Source organism: Calypte anna, chromosome 7 (genome assembly GCF_003957555.1).
Source record: "Calypte anna isolate BGI_N300 chromosome 7, bCalAnn1_v1.p, whole genome shotgun sequence".
NCBI classification, from domain to species: domain Eukaryota; kingdom Metazoa; phylum Chordata; class Aves; order Apodiformes; family Trochilidae; genus Calypte; species Calypte anna.
Window position 1 is genome coordinate 6801208 of NC_044253.1, and position 19160 is coordinate 6820367.

General features: G+C 40.4%; 1 protein-coding gene across 3 annotated transcripts in view; it reads right to left on the bottom strand.

The window, feature by feature from the left end:
- Window positions 1-18909, bottom strand: part of CCNT2 (cyclin T2) — a 27293-nt gene extending 8384 nt beyond the window's left edge. For 2 of the 3 annotated variants that reach the window (XM_030454569.1, XM_030454568.1), the window contains exons 1-7: window positions 18629-18844; window positions 17789-17870; window positions 10522-10650; window positions 9337-9397; window positions 8227-8289; window positions 1959-2004; window positions 469-632 (exon numbers count right to left, since the gene is read on the bottom strand). In XM_030454569.1, coding sequence (XP_030310429.1) covers window positions 469-632; window positions 1959-2004; window positions 8227-8289; window positions 9337-9397; window positions 10522-10650; window positions 17789-17870; window positions 18629-18831 — 748 coding nt within the window. In that variant the 5' untranslated portion in view covers window positions 18832-18844. Of the gene's footprint in view, window positions 1-468; window positions 633-1958; window positions 2005-8226; window positions 8290-9336; window positions 9398-10521; window positions 10651-17788; window positions 17871-18628 lie in introns of all 3 variants that reach the window. The other variant, XM_030454567.1, reaches the window with a different exon arrangement.
- Between the last annotated feature and the right edge of the window lie 251 nt (window positions 18910-19160).

A 19160-nucleotide genomic window follows, 5' to 3' on the forward strand; every position in this document is an offset into this window, starting at 1 on the left:
AGTTGTTTAACAAGAAAAAGTATTTTACCTGAGGCTGGGGTTTTACAAGCTATATCTAGAACTATGTCTTAAACCTGGCAATTGTATGTATAGCCTGAAGAATAGTTGTTTTGGTGGCAATGAAACCATACACTTGGACCACTGATATAAATAAAATGACCAAGACTGCATGGATTTTCACTGGTAGATTTCCATCTCTCTCTTGGTGCTGGTCAGGCACGTAAAACAAGATTCTACCCTGCACCTACAAAAGGAGAGTGGATGCCCCAGCCCACAGGATGAGAGGTGTCTCAAAACTAAATTTGTCTTCCAAAAGTTTTCCCCTCTCCTGTACTTTCCTCTCACAGAAGGATCCATCATGTGAAGTCAGTGAGAATTAAGTTTTTAAGCCCTGCTCTTGCTGTACTGTTCCTCTTTTCACACTAACAAACCCCTGAGTGTCAAGATGTGAAAGGCAGTGTTACTCACCATCTAGTAACTCTAGAGTAACTGAAGGATCTACATATTCCCACCAGTGTTTTCCATCAGTTGATACTGGAATCTCCCAGTTGGACCACTTGCAGGCCAAGTGAATGCACACACATGCAATCACTGTGGGCTTGTACTGAAGGCAGAATGTAGTGAGGTGGAGACTGTTGCACAAATTTCACAATGAGGAACCAAAGGAAATCAAACATGGAAAAGAGAAAACCCAAACAAAGCAATCATTAACAAACAGAATAAAATAAGTGGCCAAGCAACAGCAGTTTAACATTAGTTCATGGAACATTTTTCTGATTAAGTTTGTAAGTTATCTCACTGCCTTAAGAAAACAAAGGGCAGGGCATTTATCTGGTAGAAAAGTTTAATTTGCTTTTGCTATGAAAAGCGTGATGAACAGCAACAAAATTTTCCAGTCACTGTACTGTACTTAACTGCTAGAAAGAAAGAAGTATAATATGGTCAATTAAGATTGTACAGTAAAAAGCATACAGCTGCTTATGCAGTCTCTGAACGAGACAGTCAGAAGAAGGTACCCAGTAATTCCACAGAGGCCCAGTGAATTTTGTGTGGGCTTAGCTTTCACTTGGCCTGGATTTATGGTACTTTTGAACTCCCCTTCAGCTTCCAGCTGGCAGCAGCACAAAGATAATGGTTCTGTTCCCCTGCTTTATTACAGCTTTTCTTAACATCCGTTTCAAATACAGAACCTTCCCCATCAAGGAACAACCAAGAAATATTTATTTGGAAGAGTTCTAATAGCCAGCAGAAATTGCTTAAAAACTATCTACACATAATGGAATCCTCTTAAATAAAGCTAAAATGTTTTGCAAGAAATAAATTGAAGTAATTGAGAAATCAAGACTGAAGTCCACCTTTGCAGACAGGTTATGCATACACAATGCCCCATTTGGGATCCTGTAACTTTAAATTTATGCAAGTACTTAAGATTTAAAACTATATATTAAGACTAAAGAGCTATTTGTAAAAGGAAGAACATTGAACTACTACTAGTCTATTTGAAAAGAAAAAAAAATCAGCTATTTGATAAGATCTTAGGCTCACTACAATTTATTAAGTTAAGATTGGATCAATATATTTAAAGTTAAGAGAAAACTGCCATTATCTACAAGTGTAAACTAGAAATAGTTTTGTACTTACCAAGATGCTCGAATTTCTAGGTTAAGTTTAGCTCTTTGTAATCTTTAGCTGCTATTCAGGCTACCAATTTTAGACTTATGCACTCACAATCGAGAAAATGTCACCAGAAAGCACCACTACACTTCTCATTGTGCATTTAACCCCTTCTGTGCCATCAGACCCTTGTACAATACACCGCACTGCAGCCAGGAAGGTACCACCACTGGAGATGGCCCAGTCTCCTGCTGCAACAAGGGTAAGACACATGTCGGGGGCCCTGCAGTAAAGGAAGCTATAGTGTGCTACAACAGTGCAACAAAGAGGTTCAGGATAACAACCTGTTGGTAGCCATGAAATAGGATGTCTGTGCCAAATCCTTGCTTGCTGTAAGAAAAGAAAAATGGAGAGATTAAGTCTCTGGGCTATCTCGTCGGGTTCATTCCAAAAATCAAAGCGATTGTAACATTCAAAAAGCATCACTTGGTGTTTTCACAGAAGTGATGTGCTTGTAGCTAACTAGCCTTAAAAAAAAACAATTAAAAAAATTCTTTTCCAAGATGTCAAAGAGCCCATTACATTCAGTAAGTGGAGACCAAGCAGTCATTCCACTGTACTACCCACAGGATAGTTTCCCTTTGCTTATCTACCCTGCAAGCCCCTCACACCAAAGTGCTCTGCTCCAGGAATACCTGCTGCCCTTCCCTGGTTCATGGATGGCCCCCAGCACAACCTTGGACTGCAGTACAGCAGTCTGTAAAAGCCAATTCATAGCACAGTTCTGCTCTTGAAGAGGCACGTGGCAGGATATATGGAAAACCTTCCCTCCCACCCCCCCAAACCAGCCACATCTCTCTCTCCCAAAGCCCCACAATGCAACAAGCTCCCATTAAACAAGTTTTCTGCTCCCTCTAATCAAGAGCACTGTACTAACGTTTTGTTCCATGTTTGTTAAACCTATGACAAAGCTTCAAAAGGAAAAATACTTCATTTATTTATAGTCAGGAAAACAAAACCAACAAAGCCCCCCCATTTGTGGCAAGGTGCCAGAAATGAGACCCCAACAACTTGGGCTGTTGCAACCCCAATGCTCCTCACTCAAGTAAGAGAACTTACTGTAACATGCATATAATGGAATAGCTGGGCACAAGGGTTTTAACTGGAGGTTGAATGCAGCCTTCAGTGAATTCTTACTTTGACACTATCACCTGAAATCAGTGCTACCAGCAGAAAAGGTATCACTTCATTTTACGTTGAAGGGAATATTTTAAAACTTTTATTTTAATAGTAATATTTCTTTAAATTTTGAGAAAGACTGCAATAGCTTTAAAAATTTAGGTTTTTTTAGAAGTATATCAAAAACGTGAGGACCCGGACAAGCAGAAAACTTGGCTTTTCATGATGGCCAAGGAGTATAAATCAGGTCTGTCTTTACACGACACAGCTGGGCAGTGCTGCAGTCTGAGAATGTAGAAGTTGCAAGGCAGCAAGATCTGTTCCTATACACAAATTCTACTAATGTGTAATAAACAAAGGGGAAATGAGAATGTGACAGTGTTATATTGTAATACTTAGTTTGCAAGGTGCAATAGTAATTGCATGCCAGATAATAGAGTTCAAGCTTTTCTCTCTTCCCATCAAAAAGATGTATGGCAGTACTACCAAAAAAGTTAAATGAATCTATCATAACAAAAGAAAATACAGAATGGTTGAGTAAGACTGAAACTGATGTCTTGCTCTTCATTTTTCATCAAAGTAATGCTTACAGGATCTTCAATCATTTTTATATTTTGTAAATTTACAACATATTTGAATTAAAGGACTGGACCAAGAAGCATCTCTACTCTCACTGAAATGTCCTTTCTGAACAAGGAAGAAAAGCAGATGCCAGAAAACTTCTATTTAACATCAGCTTGAAAGTTGAGTAAATCAAAACACATACCTGGAAGAAAAGAATCACATCTTGAAACACACATTTTAGCCTCAATCTAAAATTCATGTGCTGAACACCTGACTATACTACAAGCAGTAAGATACTGTCTCAACTTATTTACAGCTAAACAATCATCATTGCCAGAACCAGCATGAAATTTCAGCTCACAACTAAAGCCTCTGGTAACTCAAGACACAAGTGAAAACAACCATCTTAAATTAAACTCTTTTACATTTAGGATAGTTTAGTTTAGTACAATCTGTCACTAAAATGAAAATCATGAATTTTGGCTCCTATATTTTGGTTTGATATTTCCTTTGGAGTAGTGAAAAGTGCATCTCCAAATGCACAAGCCAGCAGAGCTTCTCTGTTGTAACTCACAAGTCGCAGGACTCATGACTGTGACACCAGCCATTGTTTTATCGTTCAGGAATAATTTAAAACCTCCACCCTGTCCCACCGCTGCAGAAGCAACCACAAGGCAGGAGATTACTGAAGTAGCAATAAGACACTAAAACAGGACTTGCTGTCCAATACACCTTCCAAAAAGCTACAGACTCCAGGAAATTCTGAAGTGGAAACCAAAACGGTATTTATGGGCAGAGCCACACAGTTCAACTGCTGCAATTCCAAAGTCTCAGAGTCTTTTCTTCAACACTAGGTTTATCTTGGATCTTGAGATAATAAAGAAAAAAATGACTGCCAAGTCACCACTCTTAGAAGGGTGGTAGCTGGCTGTAACTGGGACCCTGAGAATATAAATAAGCATTCCCTGGGAAGAGGAGACTGCAGATAAGCCAATCAGCATCAGAAGACAGAAAGTTTGCTGAGGTCCTTCTGGACAAAAGGAAAAAAAGCCCCAGGCTCTGAATGGAGGTGTGCTGCTGGATGCCTGCTCTAAAGGGCTGGTGGAGGCCATGGTGTAGGCATTCAGGTCTGAGCAGTCCTGGTGGTTTTATGTTCTTCAAAGTATTTAAACCTTGGGAGCAGGCCTGCAAATGCCCGAGATGTAAACTGAGAGTATGAACGCCTCCCGTAGCAGCGCTGGAATGCAGCTGGTGTTTAAGATCTTTCCACACCGCTTAGTACACTAAGGTTTAAATTTTCCTCATCAGAATACCCTCTGAAAAAGCAGATTCATTCAGATTCATCTCTTCTTCTGCTGCCTTGTCTTTCCCAGCCCAATTTAACCACTGGCAGCTGTGCACACAGATACTACGGTATGCGTGAAGAATTTGACAGTGCAATTTCCACAAAAGATTAGTAAGGATCACAGGTGTTCAAGGTACCTGATAACCTGCAGAGTAGGGAGAACAATCCTAGAGATCCTTGGGATCCAATCTTCAGTTCCAAAAGAAAGTTGTGTACCAACACAGAAAAAGGAATGACTGAAGACTTCCCAAGATGGAGATGAGGGTACAGATTTCTCCCCTTCAGGTTCCACCAGAGCTTAAGAGGACCACACCATGGTCTCAGCACTAGGGCAGTTTCACAGCTGGTGATTCAGCCAGCATTCAAGCCACCAAGGCAGTCCAACATTGGGAACAGTTTCTTTCTGGTTTTTTCTTTTCTCTTCTCTCTTCAAGTAGAGGAACATCCTTAGGATGGGCACTGAAGCTTGCTGTCAGGCCTTCACAGATCCACTGCCTCCAGATTCCTTAGAGGACCCGTGGGATCCCAAGGAATGATGGTCCTGTCTCCTCTTCTCAGTATCTTGACACTGAGGAAGAACGGTGCAGAAAAAACACTGAGCCCACACCATTTTCCTTGTCTACTACACTGATCAAACTGTAAAGATGGAACAATTTCATGAACTCATGAATCTCTGAAAACCAGAAGGAATAATTAGGTATCTTATGCCTGCACATCCCAAGTCATGTATCCATCCAGTCACCCTGTATCAACAAAGGTCTGTGTGGGTCAATACTACTTTAAGAAACCTTCCAGGCTTAGAGATGAAGAATTCAAATTTCTATAGTTGGATGTTGAAGCAATTATGTTTATTTGCACCAATTCTCACTCATTAGTTCATCTTCAGCTTCCAGCAATGGGATTCTGGTGTGCCACTATGGGGCCAGCCAGTCTTCTGACAAAGCACTTTGCCAAATCTTTTAAGCATCATCAACAAAACCCAATTTTTTATTTTTTTCTTTTTGTTTTTAAAAGGAGTTAGCTTACATATTAGTAGAGGTAACAGTGACAGCATAAAGCACATTACCCTGGATGCATGACAACAGAAAGTGATACAGAGAATTGGCCATCCTCTAACCACTTTATTAGGTTTAGCCAGCAAAAGTTTAAGGGACCAGGACATCTTCTCACCACATGGCACAGATGCTAAGCCAAAACCTTAAGGACAGTTGCATATATCGGCTAACTTGATTGCCTCTCTTTTAATAGTTAAAATAGCCACACTGTGCTCCTTTCTTCCTTCTACTAAAATTACAGTTGGTTTAAATCATAATAACCTCCGATAATTTTATCACCTTTAATTAAAAAAAGGTACCTCTTTGCCTTCTGAAACAGTGCTTTTTGTCCAAGAAGACATGTTTCCAAAACTGGATGAAGCAACCTTGCATTTCTTTAACTTCTCAGTCATTCCCTTAATCTCTAAAGACTTAACAGTGCCAAGTCTTAAATACATTTTGAAAGCTTCAGGACTTGGTATCTAAGTGTTGCATCTTAAAACAACAAAGTGTTTCACATTAAAACAACACACTGTGCAATACAGGAACGTTACTATAGAGAACTAAAAATCACACCACTCCATCTGTGAAGATAAATGACTGTGGCCCAAAGTCCAACTCTCTAGTCAGTCCATAGAAAAGATGAATATTCTGAGGGAGTTATTCCCTATTCACTTCACTTGCCTGACTACAGATTTCATGCCCAATGTGTTTAATTCATGCATTATTTATTTCTAAAAATTTTATGTACTCAAGCCTTTTGCTCACAGCCTGTACTACCCCTAGGAGAGGCTAACAAGAATTCCATTTGCAAGAATAAATAGACTAAGGAGGACACCAGTGAGTATGTTTACAAGCAGAGGTACAACACTTTGCACCAGTCCTTAAGGTACATGAATTTTCTCCAGATTTCAAGAGCTGGCATAATTCTGGATCCTAACTATTTTGTTCAACTGCACTGACATATTAGCTTTAAAACATCAAGTTTAAAAAGTACCTTCAATGCATTAATTTTGTCAGTACACAAAGGCAGCATCCAAAACACTGGGAAAAGCTGAAATGCCTTTCAGTGGTACCTCCCACTGACTAGGGAAAATAAAGTTTCTGTAGCAGCATGCTTTTCCTCCTTGTCCTGGTTTGGGACAAGCTGAAGTCAAACACACTGACTGATGTGGAAATGGTGATGCAGCAACAGTACTGCCTGTCACCCCTCCCCACAGCCCCAAACACCCAGCAGAAGCATAGGGATCACACAAAGGTGAAACACACTTATTGCTCACACTTATTCTGACCAAGAGCTAAGAAAATCCAAAGCAAAACCCTACAGAGCTGCTGATGCAGACTGTTGAGACTTTAGGTGCAGTTAGAATTATGCACCTGGTCAAAATCAAGTCTGGACAGAAAGCAAAGAATCATTATCTCACATAGCAAGAGTAACAATAAAACTACTTTATATGCAAGTAAGTTACACACAACAGTCCTACTCAGAATCAAACTGTGAGGACACTGCACCAGTAACTGACTTTAAAATGAGAAAAGGATACTCTAACTTCAAAGAACAACTATAACTATAGAGTTACTACAAAAGAGATAAAGTTAGCATGATTAAGTGGCACTCTGCTTATATTTTATAGAGAAAAAACCTCAAAAAGTTTTGAAGCACTTTGCAGTTTTCACTGCAACAACGGATGACTAAAAACTAACAAACATGATGTGATCATTTACAAACACTTGTTAACTAAGGAGCATAATTAAAGTAAAAAGCTTCTTTCAGGTGCTTTTAAACCTGATTGCTGATTTTTTTCATCCTTCTTCTTAGTAGAGCTTTCTTTTGCTTTTTTTTTTTTTTAAAAAAACTTCAAAGGAAATTAATTTGAGTTAAAGAAGGTGTGCCATAATTCAACACAAAATAAAGAAGAACAACAGGTTTCTAGCTAGAGTCACTCTAATGAGCTGCATTCAAGTCAGAGGACATGATCACTTAACAAAAGGTTTGGGGGTTTGTGCTACCACCCAGAATAAGAAAATACACCCTGCTCCAGAAAAACAGCCATGTCCTGAAGCATTTGCATGTGATAGCAAACATGCTATGCACTTTTCTCTGTCCCTCAGTGCATTACCTAAAAAGATTTGCTAGGCAGAAAGCTAGCATTAGTCCTTAGCTAATATGCAGATTTAACTTTACTTGATAAAACTACTTCAGAGTGACAGCAACCAAGCCACACTAAGTAGTTGGCCATTACTAACTGCTGGCAATTACTGCTTCTGTCATTTAAGAAAACATGGAACAGACATTATCAATTCAAAGCTAATAAGCAAGCAAAAAAAATTATGGAAGACAGAGAACTGAACCCTTTATTACAATCAAGCTTTTACTCTTAGCTTTAAACAAACTCTTTGGCTAACATAGTGAAGATCATATTAGACAAATAACTTCAAATATGACCAGAAAGGTAAAAAAGGACTTACGGGAGTGGTTAAGTCACTGACCTCTCACTAACTGCGTACATTTCACAACATCTGTGTGTGGATGTTCAATGGTAATCTCAAAACCTAAAGAGTTAAAAACATGTTTTATAATTATATATCTGCATCTGTAAAAAAAAAACCAAACCCACCAAATACCTTTCCCTTCCCACAGACCTAAAATGATTGCTAAACCTTTGCACTGCAGATCAGGTAACACTATTTAACTGCCTGTTATTCTGCACCTTTTCATACTTTGGAATGGTAGATGGTATAGCCACTTCAAGACTAATTAGTAAAACATTCCCTCAATAATCTCAAAGACACAAAGCTTGGGAGAGCTACTGTATTTTGGAAGCTGAACATAGTTGACCAGTTTCTAGTACCTTCTCAGTAAAAGCTGTATTACAGACACACTGAAACGTGTGCACACACTTTACTCGTTCATTTCTGGGACTTAAAAGATGTTGAATCTCTGAAACCACAAAGTAAGTCAATGTGTAGGTCAGTGACTTAATAAACCATTATTCTTTTTCCCCATTAAAATACTTAAATGAAAAGAATACACCAGTAAGTCAGTATTCTCAGGTATGTTAGCTGGAATTATTTATGTTACTTTCAATTCAGAAAGGTTTCTTATCAGAACATTCTACTTCAATTTTTGAAATTACCTGAACCCATTAAATGGACACACTACAACTTGTGATGTTCAGAGGGAGCAACCCTGCTCAATTACACAGTGTTCTTCTATGGAAAGGCAAAATTCCAAGGGCATTTGGAATTAAAACTCTTTCCATGTGCTTCAGAACACACAGAGCTAGCCTAGTATAACATGTTAGGCTATAAAGAGAAGTATCAATGAAGATACAACTTTGGAGCATCATCTGGCTGGCTGGTACACATTACTACTCCACAAAACTGTCAGTAACATATTTCACAAGCATCTACATGCCTTTTTTTTCCTACAAACTGAACACAACAACTGCTAATCTGGAACAAACTGAAAGGCCAAGAGTTATATACAAAACCAGTAAAACTCTAGTGAACCAGCAACACATTTAAAGTCCAATTACTTGAGTCCCATTCCTTCTCCATGGAAAGCTGGCTGCCCAAGAGGTATTTAGAAACACATACCTAAAGTTTGAAGCATTATTGTTTCAAGTATAACCAGCTCTTGGGCTTGCTGGAGGTATGCCTGAAACAAATAAAGCAAACAGGTCAAGACACAGATATCAATCATTTCAACATTTTACCCATACACTTTGTTTAAATTCTGGTACTGGCAACACAATTTGAGACCACCCCCCAAGCCAGTTAGAAGTAAGAACTCAGAAAGCTAGAAAGCTTCACTGAGGTAATATTTTCCACTGGTCTAACAATTACTGCAAGCTCAGCTATAGCTGCAGCCTAACCACCTTTCCACTGCATCTGGATCTCATATAATCTATTCCAAAAAGGCATTTTTGGGAGAAGGGGTGGGAGGATACTGTAAGAAACACAAAAGCTTGCCAGTGCAAATGAAATATCTCTAAGCAAGGTTATCCGTTCTACAAGTACTTTAAAATGCAGCTAGAGATACTCAGTTGGCTTCTGTTAAGTTAGCTTCAAATTCTGGGCATAGGTGCATATATATATATATATATATATGTACGTATCTCTACCTCCAAGATGTGTCACTCCAAGAACTAGGAGCATAGCAAAGATGCTCAATTAATTTGTACATCAACTGAGGTCCAGCAAGGTGTAAGTAGCTCAGCCTGACATTCAAGCTGAACAGCTCTGGTACATTTCTACCACACTTCCTCATACATTTGGTTTCAGGAAGACTCCTCTCACAAAGGAAAAGGTGAGCTCTAAGGTCAGTGGAAGTTGTACAAACTTTGGCAAATGACAGGAAGATTGCTGTACAGCAGAGGCAGCAGCTGACAACTATACTGCACTCTTTAAAACACAACAGACAAAAGTGCACAGTGAACCTCTGGCTGAGAAAGCCAACGTGCCAAACTCCTCTCTGCACAAACTCTGTGACTTACAGAACCAGGCATGAAACCTCTTGAATGAATGTCTAATCTTATCTTCTACTATACATATAAAAACCTTACAAATAATGCAAGCTCAAGATTGAGCAATCTCTTCAATTTTTGTACCACATTTGAGTCTTTATTAAGTTACCTTGAGTAATACAAGAGAATTAAATGGTGTAAAAATAAAAAGGTAAGGTTTTTTTCCTAGTTTGCAGACAGCAGCAACCCAGTCAGGACAATGTAACAGATCATTAGGTATCATCTGACAATCTTAAAAATCATGACCTCCACCTACATCACTCTTTGTATCCAGTTGTGGCTCTTGAGGATGAAGACAGGCATGTGCAACTTTAATAACATGTTCAAGTTTCCGTGGCTGTTCTTCCACTTTTGCAGCCAAAAACAATGCCGTAGGAGATATTATCTGAAGAAGAAAAATGTATTACACAAATGTATTTTTTAACTTTTTACAAGCAGGACTGGAATTTTTATGGAGAGTCTAAACTGGTAACTAAAAAAGGTTTAAGTGGATTAGTTTGCGTTTTTAAATTTTTTTAAGCACTTCTTGAACCATGCAAGGCAACAGAAATAACTTGTTGTGTTTTATTTTATAACTGATGTAATCCTTTCAGCAGCATGAGGAAGGAGTAGCATAAATGCTAACTTACTGCTGTAAGCTGTCTGAGGCCAAATTAATTCTAGTTCACCCTAAAAAGAACAGATTTGGTCCAGAATATATAGTCACACCAGAACAGGCTGTTTCAAGTTAAATATATTTCATGAAAAAGTTCATCCAATTTCTTCCACAGTAGTGATCCATTACACCATCTTTCCAGTACAAGCCAAAACAACAGACCACAAGTTCTGCTGGCATTAAAGTCTCCTAAAAAGTAAGAATTTTTGCAAAGAACTTGAAAGAAAACCTGCTTGTTATTATAGAAACACAGGTTGCATATGTAAAAGCTTGCTCTCAGAAACTTCACTGTATACCCAGCAGTATCTGGAGAAGAAAGCACAAGGATTCATCAGCTGGCAGCAAAGTACTTACTCCCTGTTCAGTAACTCAGGAGCTGGCTATGGAGTTTTGATTCCTAGCTGTCAGCTAGCGACTGATTTATTTATGTACAGAACATGGCTAACCATAAAGGACTGGGAAGAATCAGAGTCCTCTTTGCATACAGATGTTGCCCATGTTAAACAGCAATTAAAAGGACAGTACAAATCTTCGTGTAGACATGAGCAGATTAAATTGGTTGAAATTAAGTCAGCAGGGAGCATTCTTTCAGAGACTGAAGTAGCTGCTTGTTGAGTATTTAATTATTGCAAGGTGCAAGAAGTGCAGGTATTGAATTTCTTGTTCAATGGCAAGGTAGAATTAGACTGAAAGAGCTGAGTAGCAGCCATACTTCCCTAATAAAGCTCTTTTTTTCATCAGCAAGGAACCCTTTGTTATGCCAAAATGAAACATTTAGTATAAAGATTTGCAGTCTATAAAAAAACTGCAATTAATTAATTAGAATCAAACATTTAGTCACTACCCAGTACATTTCAGGAGCTTTCAACTGAGGGAACACTTTTTGTCTCCATAAAAGACTTTGAAACATCCACTTGGATCTTAAGCAAAACTTTAAAGTTGGCAGATTAGAGGAAAAACTACACCCTGGGAAGGTGATACCTTGTGATGCAAAGCAATGTGCCACCAAAAAATTTAGGATTTAAAAAAAACACAAACCAGACCCAACAAGTTGCAGGGAAAAAAATTCTTCCACAATGGAGACAAAGTAACTGCTTTCTTTTTAAGAAGATTGTAACTTAAGCCTTACAAATTAAATAAAACCCCTGCAGTCAGATGTTACTGAACAAGGCCACAGTAACACTGCCATTTAGGACTTCTGGTGTTATTTATGAAGCCCCTATTGAAATATGTCTCCCTTAAGCTGGGACATCAACTATGAAACACTGACTGTGAAGGAATGACTGGAGTTCAGACAGCCAGAGTATCAAAAGCTTTGAAGATGCAGCACACAGATGCACAACCCAACATGTGCATGTCATATAAAGGCATTTTACAGAGCAGACAAACTGTGCTTCAGCCCAGTAATGCAAGAACCAAGGCAAACTTCTCTCCAACTTCTTGTTGGATCCATACAAGCCCAGTGTGCTAGATATTTAGGGCAGGCATAAAACTCCAGGGTCAATGTAAGAGGAAGGATTATTTTCTCAGGCATAATCCTTATCTTCTGGGAAACACCAGATTAGCAGACAGGGCCTGGAAGCCAGAGAAATACAAATGACAGAAGAAAGGAAATTGGGTATATTTAAGGACCAACAGATTTATCAAGAAGCAGGTTTGACAAGACAACAAACTCAGATCCTCAGTCAGTAACCTGCAGCAGTGCCTTACTGAAGAACAGAAGCAACTTCACTGGGACTGCTGCTCCCTGCTGCTGCTCCCCTCTCTCTCATCCCCACCAAATATCACTCACTCATCCCCAAGGATCAGACCTTACACTTTTTTCCAGCTTTGTGCACCAATTTAAGTCAAATCTATCCAAACACAACCTCTTTCTATACAGTCTGTGGGTCTAGTTACATGTGCATGAAATTTTCACAATTTAACTTCCTGAAAAATCACCTTCCAATAATTACAACTGAAAATACTTACATTTCACAGAGACATTTTTCAAATGAAGTCACCAACAACTGCACAAATAAGTAATCAAGAAATCTTATTATTCTTTGCCCAACTGCACTGAAGTTTCACTTCGTTCCAAAAAAAAGCACCTACTTTATCAAGCTGACTTCAGGGTATCTTCTAATTTACTGGAACAGATCAGTTCTGGCCAAGAAGTCTCCACACAATTCTTTTCTCTTCAGCACCTTTCATAAAAAACCATTCTGGAGGCTGATTTAAGCCAAACTGATTAATTGGCATTTAATTCTGGTTCAGCAGAAATCTATGTACACCCCAATCATCTATTGCCCTAAAAATAAGTGTTGGATCCTGGCCAAAGAATTTCAGGCCTCTGTCTTGTCTAGGGTTAGGATTCTCATTCCCAGTTTGGAGTAGGTCAGTATTTTTGTCTCCCTCAGTATTTCTTCAGGAGAACAGGAATCCCAATAAGTTTGAGACTTGGCATGCACAAAGTCTTCAGTGCAGACAACACACCCTGCTAAATGTGTAACTGGCAAAGTTACCCAAACACTTCCATTCTTTTCCAGTTCTCAAAAATGGCAGAAAAAGTAAAGTAGAATAAAGAAGCCAAATTAAAACTCACAGACTTGACAAAGCTGTGAACTTCCTATATATAAGCAACTTTGACAAAGTAACTTAAAGAAGTTATCTACTATTCACCCAAAATACTTTTAAGACTTTGAGAAGTATCTTTGAAAAAACATGTTATTTATGAAATTAAATTGCATTTTAGTACTAGCTGAGAATCTCAGGAAACAAGTCCCACTGAAACAGAAATATCAAAACAAAGGAGCCTTATTATGACAGTCCAAGAGTATTATGCATAAAGTTTTATTGGTAAATGTGGTGCAAGTCCTTTTTTCATTTAAGCAAGTGGCATATTTTAAAAAAAAAAAAGTCTTGCTGCAATGAATGAATTTGGGATCACCTCAGAATGTATCTGCTGCATGCATGTTGTTTCCTGAGAACTCTCTCTCCCTTATAGTGATAGTATTAAGATTTAAGTGTGACAGTATTAAGTTTCAAGACTTGATACAAATTAGCTTAAGGCATTAAGCAGTTCCAGCCCATGACAGAGGCTTTTCAAGTGCATAAAAGGAATTCCAAGGGGTTATTTTACTGTAACCAGCAGCTCAGATTGCATAAAACTGGCAAATATGGTTGAATTGCAAGATTAAAACTAGAACTGAGGTGGCCAAAAGAGCTCCTCTACAACTTGGTGCATATTATGAAAGTTTAAAGAACTTTGCTCAACTTCAACTTGTTTGATGCTGCAGTTCAGACAGGGCACAAGAGTCAGGAAGGGGATATGGAATGATGGAAAAAAAAATAAAATTCTCTACAAAACTTGCCTTGTATTTCAGGGGAAAAATTCCTTCTGCAGCCTTCTTCAGACACTTCACTAAGTTCCATTGCTTGTCACACACACAGAAAAGCCCCAAGAAATCACCAAGTGTATTTTCAACTGCTTGGCTGGTATTCCACATGGCATTTCTAAGGACTATATTTAAAAATGCAGCTACCATTTGGATGCCTTACCTCTTATTTTCAGCATACCAGCAATTTTTTCCCCCTTCTCTGTTCTTCAAATCACTGTGTACTGAAGACTAAGCCTCTAAAAGAGGCATTTGCTATATAATAATGTCAAACATGGTAAGTACTAGAGAAATAGCCTTTCCAGAGGAATCTTAATTCTCAAGCTATTTTCCAATATAACAGTCAGGCCAGTACTTTTTGTAAAAAGCCAGCAAGCTCCCTCCCCACCCTGATAATAGCACTAACTTAATACTCAGCATATCAAAGCTAGTATGCATTGGTCAACAGTAATGTATAAAGAGTAATTTTAACTACTGCTGAGGAGATTTACAGTAGTTCCTGAAAGGTCATTTCAGTGGCTGGGGAACACTAGCAGCCAGGGCATGCAATCCAGAATTGATAAAGTAAATTTCCTCCCTATTACTGGGGAATAGCAGCCTTGCAAGGTCTGAACCTGCTTTGATTGCAACATCAAAACCCCAACACATTCCTTTTTACAGGTACCTACTGCTTAGATAATCTGTAGCAGTTCAGAAGTGTCCTGGTAGCCCACAGTAACTTTGCAAAAATAAGGATATTTGGTTAGCAGAGCAGTCAATGTAATAATGCAAAATGAACCAAGACTACAGTAATTGGTAAGGGCCACCCGTGTGGCTCTACAGACTGAAGATCCTGTTGTGAATTCTGTTTCCTATTCACAGCTGATCCTCAAAATCTTCAAAGCCTGTAAAACTGTTAAGCAGTAACTTACAAAGAGGAAAAAAAAACCCCAGAATTAAGACAACAGCTGTTCAGTAAATGAACTTCTACTCCAAGACCTGTTTATTAACAACTAAAGTGCATGTGACTTATCTGCAAGGCATGCATATGTATTTGTACAACCCAGCAATTATACATGATGATTAATATGCAAAAATCTATTACTTGACTAACAACATTAACCTACCAACAAAGCAAGAGAAAAAAGCTACCTTTGTTTTCAGCTGGAGATCACAGGACATTCTGACTACTGGCCATTTAATTTTCTAGCCCCAGCCTTCAAATGCTTTCTTGCCATGGATAAACATCACTACAGGCACACAACAAAGACACACACACCATAGACTATAGAAAATTGTAGCTAGGGATTAGCTTCAAGCCTGCCAGTAGTTTACTATTTACTTCCTACAGGTTGGTTTCTGCTTGCAGTTGATTATTATTGTTACATTTTTAAGCTTGCCAAGTACTCTGGGGTTTGATATTAAGAATTTATTTCACTCCTCAGCTTTTACCTTGTCTACAGAGAAACTGACAGATGGTTTGGGAGTATTTATAAGTAACTCACATTCACTTTGAGACCACCCCCTTTACCCTATAGGAAAATAGGTAAGAAAATGCAGCTGCCCATCAGTACAGATACAAAGCTGCTTCCTGGCTTCACACTCATTATGAACCACAGCAAGTAATTAATCAGGAATGGATCCTGCTGACTGCTAACTTGCAGTGCACTTGCCTTTAACTCTTATTCAAACACCTTCACCTGAGAATTAATTTAACAATACACTTCCCCCCCACCAGCAGTTACAGCTTCCATGGCATTCAGCACTTACATAGCTTACTTGTGAATTTTAAGATGCATAAGCATAACTTTAGGTGCAGCTCTCATAGCAGGGGCACTATGTATCCAAATACTACTGTGCTTCCACATCCAAGTGGCTGGCATTTTCCAGTGAAAACCCAAACACAGCAGCTGAAGACTCTTGCTACCTAAATCTCTCCTAGATTACCAGATGTCATTACAAGCAGTAATCTAGCAGGTGATGTATATATGATACAAGCTCTGCACAGAGTGACCTTTCCATTCCAAGCAGCTCTGACCCTATTTATCAAGTCCATAAACCATCCACAGTCACAGAAAACTCTGAGTGCCTCACCAGCTCCCCTTTCCCTGGCCACAGGTTGCTGCTGCTTGGGCAGGGATGCAGAGAAGAGAAAGATGGAATAGCTCTTTTAGTGCCTCCACTTGATGTATCACAGAAACATTTTCAAAGGGTATATTCCACCACAAAGCTTGCTGCAACTTGATTCTCAATGTGCTGTTCTTGCTTTAAAACTAGAAAACTGTTTTAGGCAAGTAGATTTTGACAAACAAAACCTGCAACATGTATTTTCTCCAGTTAAAGTGTTTCAGGTTTATGCACAATTAGCTCAGGCTGTGCTGCAACACTTAGTTTCAATTACATAAAAACCTGTAGCCACAGTTTTGGTAGCAAGCTTGCTCCATGTTTGAATTTACATCAGACGTTGTGAAAGAAAAATAATTAAATGCACTTCTGAAATGTACCTACAAACTAACATGCATTTCTTGCCACGAAGACACCACAGAAGATGTCCATTTGCTCAGCCAACAGTGACAAATTCACACCACACAGGTGGCTAACACTGTAATAATCCACTGCCCAACCTGCAGGTCTGCAAGGTTCTGGCCCCTGGCAGACCAAGGTTTGCTGTGGTCAACACTGAAACATCTGTAACAGTCTCAATCTGTTTCTCTAATCATGAAAAGCCAAGCTCAGAGAAAACTCATCCTCACCACTCAGTGAAACACCACCACCATTATTAACCATTCTTGCAAAACTGGTAACACAAACACCTAGAATATTACTATTTTCCTAACTACTGCATCCAACAGTGGACATGAAGGCTTAAAATTTTCAGGTTGGGATCCCAAGTTCCATAGCTGTGAGAAAATGGGTTAATTACAGAGAGTATTTCTACAGAAAAATTCAGTTCTTAACAACTTACTTTGTACTTAGGTTCAGCACACTCAGTTCATTACCTGAGACAGGAGAACCAGCATTTTCTCACCAGGTTTGAAGGCAGTTCTTGCCCAATGACTTAACATCAAGCTGCTTAAGACTAGACTAATTAAATGAACTGATGATGTTTTTAAGAAGAGATTAATAATTCATACGGATACACACTTAACCATACTATAATTGTCACTACCACCAACTTCATTATGAAAAATGTGTGTTCCTACACATCAGCCTTTCAAAGTACAGCACATCAGCATTAGTCAGACTTGAAACACATGAATGCATTCCTCACACAGCTGAGACGTGTTTGCTGATGGTGCCTATTTCTTCATTTCAGTGGCAGAAGATAAAACCTAGCAGTCACTAGTTAGAATACCTCAGAAATAAGAAGAAATATCATTACTGCTTCTAAACCCCCGAGAAGCTGCAATTCCTATGAACAACCCAAACTTCACACATCAGCACAGGAATGTAACACTTGCCAGCCAGCTGCCAAACGGGGGTATTGTTATTACAGATAAAATCATACTTACATTTCGATTAAATTTTGTGAAGGAATGATGCATATAAAACCTGTGCATGTAAACAATTGCAGTATTTATCGTAAGCTGAGATCTGGAAGGTTAAATTAAGGAAACACTACGTGTGAAGGAAGCTGTTCACAAGAACTGGAAGCAGCGTGCTTTCTAATCGATCACTGCTTTCAAGATACCGTCTGCAGCTCGAAATAAGTTAAGGATAAGGATAATATCTCTTCCGAAGAGATATTAACACAGACTTAACCGATAGGAACTCCTATCTTTCCTGTCGGTATTGCAGAAAAGGTGGAGATTCCCAACAGCCTCGGCTCACCCGCTGAATGAAAACTCCTCTGAGTGCACTGAAACACCGCGTCCAGTGCTTTTGTTTTGTTCCAATTCAACTATTTCAGCAGGGGAAGGGGGGGGGGGAAGGGTGTGTGTGAGGTTTTCTCCTTCCTCCCATCCCTTTTTTAAACACCCGGTGTCGAGACCGGGAAGGAGGAGACGCCCGCTTCTCAAAAACCGAACCTGCCAGGGCCCAGGACCCACTTTGAGAGTCTCTACACCCCCGGTCACCGATAGGAAGGGCCGGGGGGGTGCCCGGAGGTGCCGCTACCTCACGGCTCCCTCAGACGCCGACAAAGGCGGCGGCAGCAGCGCGGGGGCTCCCGCCACGCTCCGCTCCTCCCCCATCCCGTGTTCACCCCGCGGCCTCTCGGGGGCTGCCCGGGGAGCGGGAAGGGTCTCTGCCCACACGGTGTGTGTGTGTGTGTGAGTGAAGAGCGTTCTCCCGCCGGTTCTCGCCCCCTCGCCTCTCGGCCCCGCCACCCCGCAGGCCCCGGGCGCGGATACACGTTGAGGCGCTGGCCCATATCTTGAATGAGGTTGGCCGCCTGCTGCCGGTACGAGAGCTCCTTATCGGCCTCCACGCCGCAGCGCCGTGACGGGGTGTTCTCCAGCTGCTCACGGCTGAAGAACCAACGCGAAGCCGCCGAGGAGCCTCCGCCGCCCCGCGTCGAGGAGCCCGCGCCCGCCGTCGCCGTCGCCGCCGCCATGACACTTCCTCCTCCTCCTCCTCCTCCTCCCCCCCGTCCCTCGGCGGCCCCGCCCGGACCCTCCCCCCCGCCCTCCATCCCGCCTCTCGCGAGAACTGCCGGCCCGCCGCGCCGTCGCCCTCCCGCCTATGGGCTCCTGAACCATAGAGTCCGCCGGCGGCCGCAGCCAGAGCGACCCTATGTGTGTGGATGTGGGTGTAAATGTAGGTGTAGGTGTAAGTGTAGGTGTAGGTGTAGGTGTGGGTGTAGGTGTGGGTGTAGGTGTGGGTGTGGGTGGGTGTGTATGGGTGTATGCATGTCAAGGCTCACGTGGCCCGCACGGGGCGGCC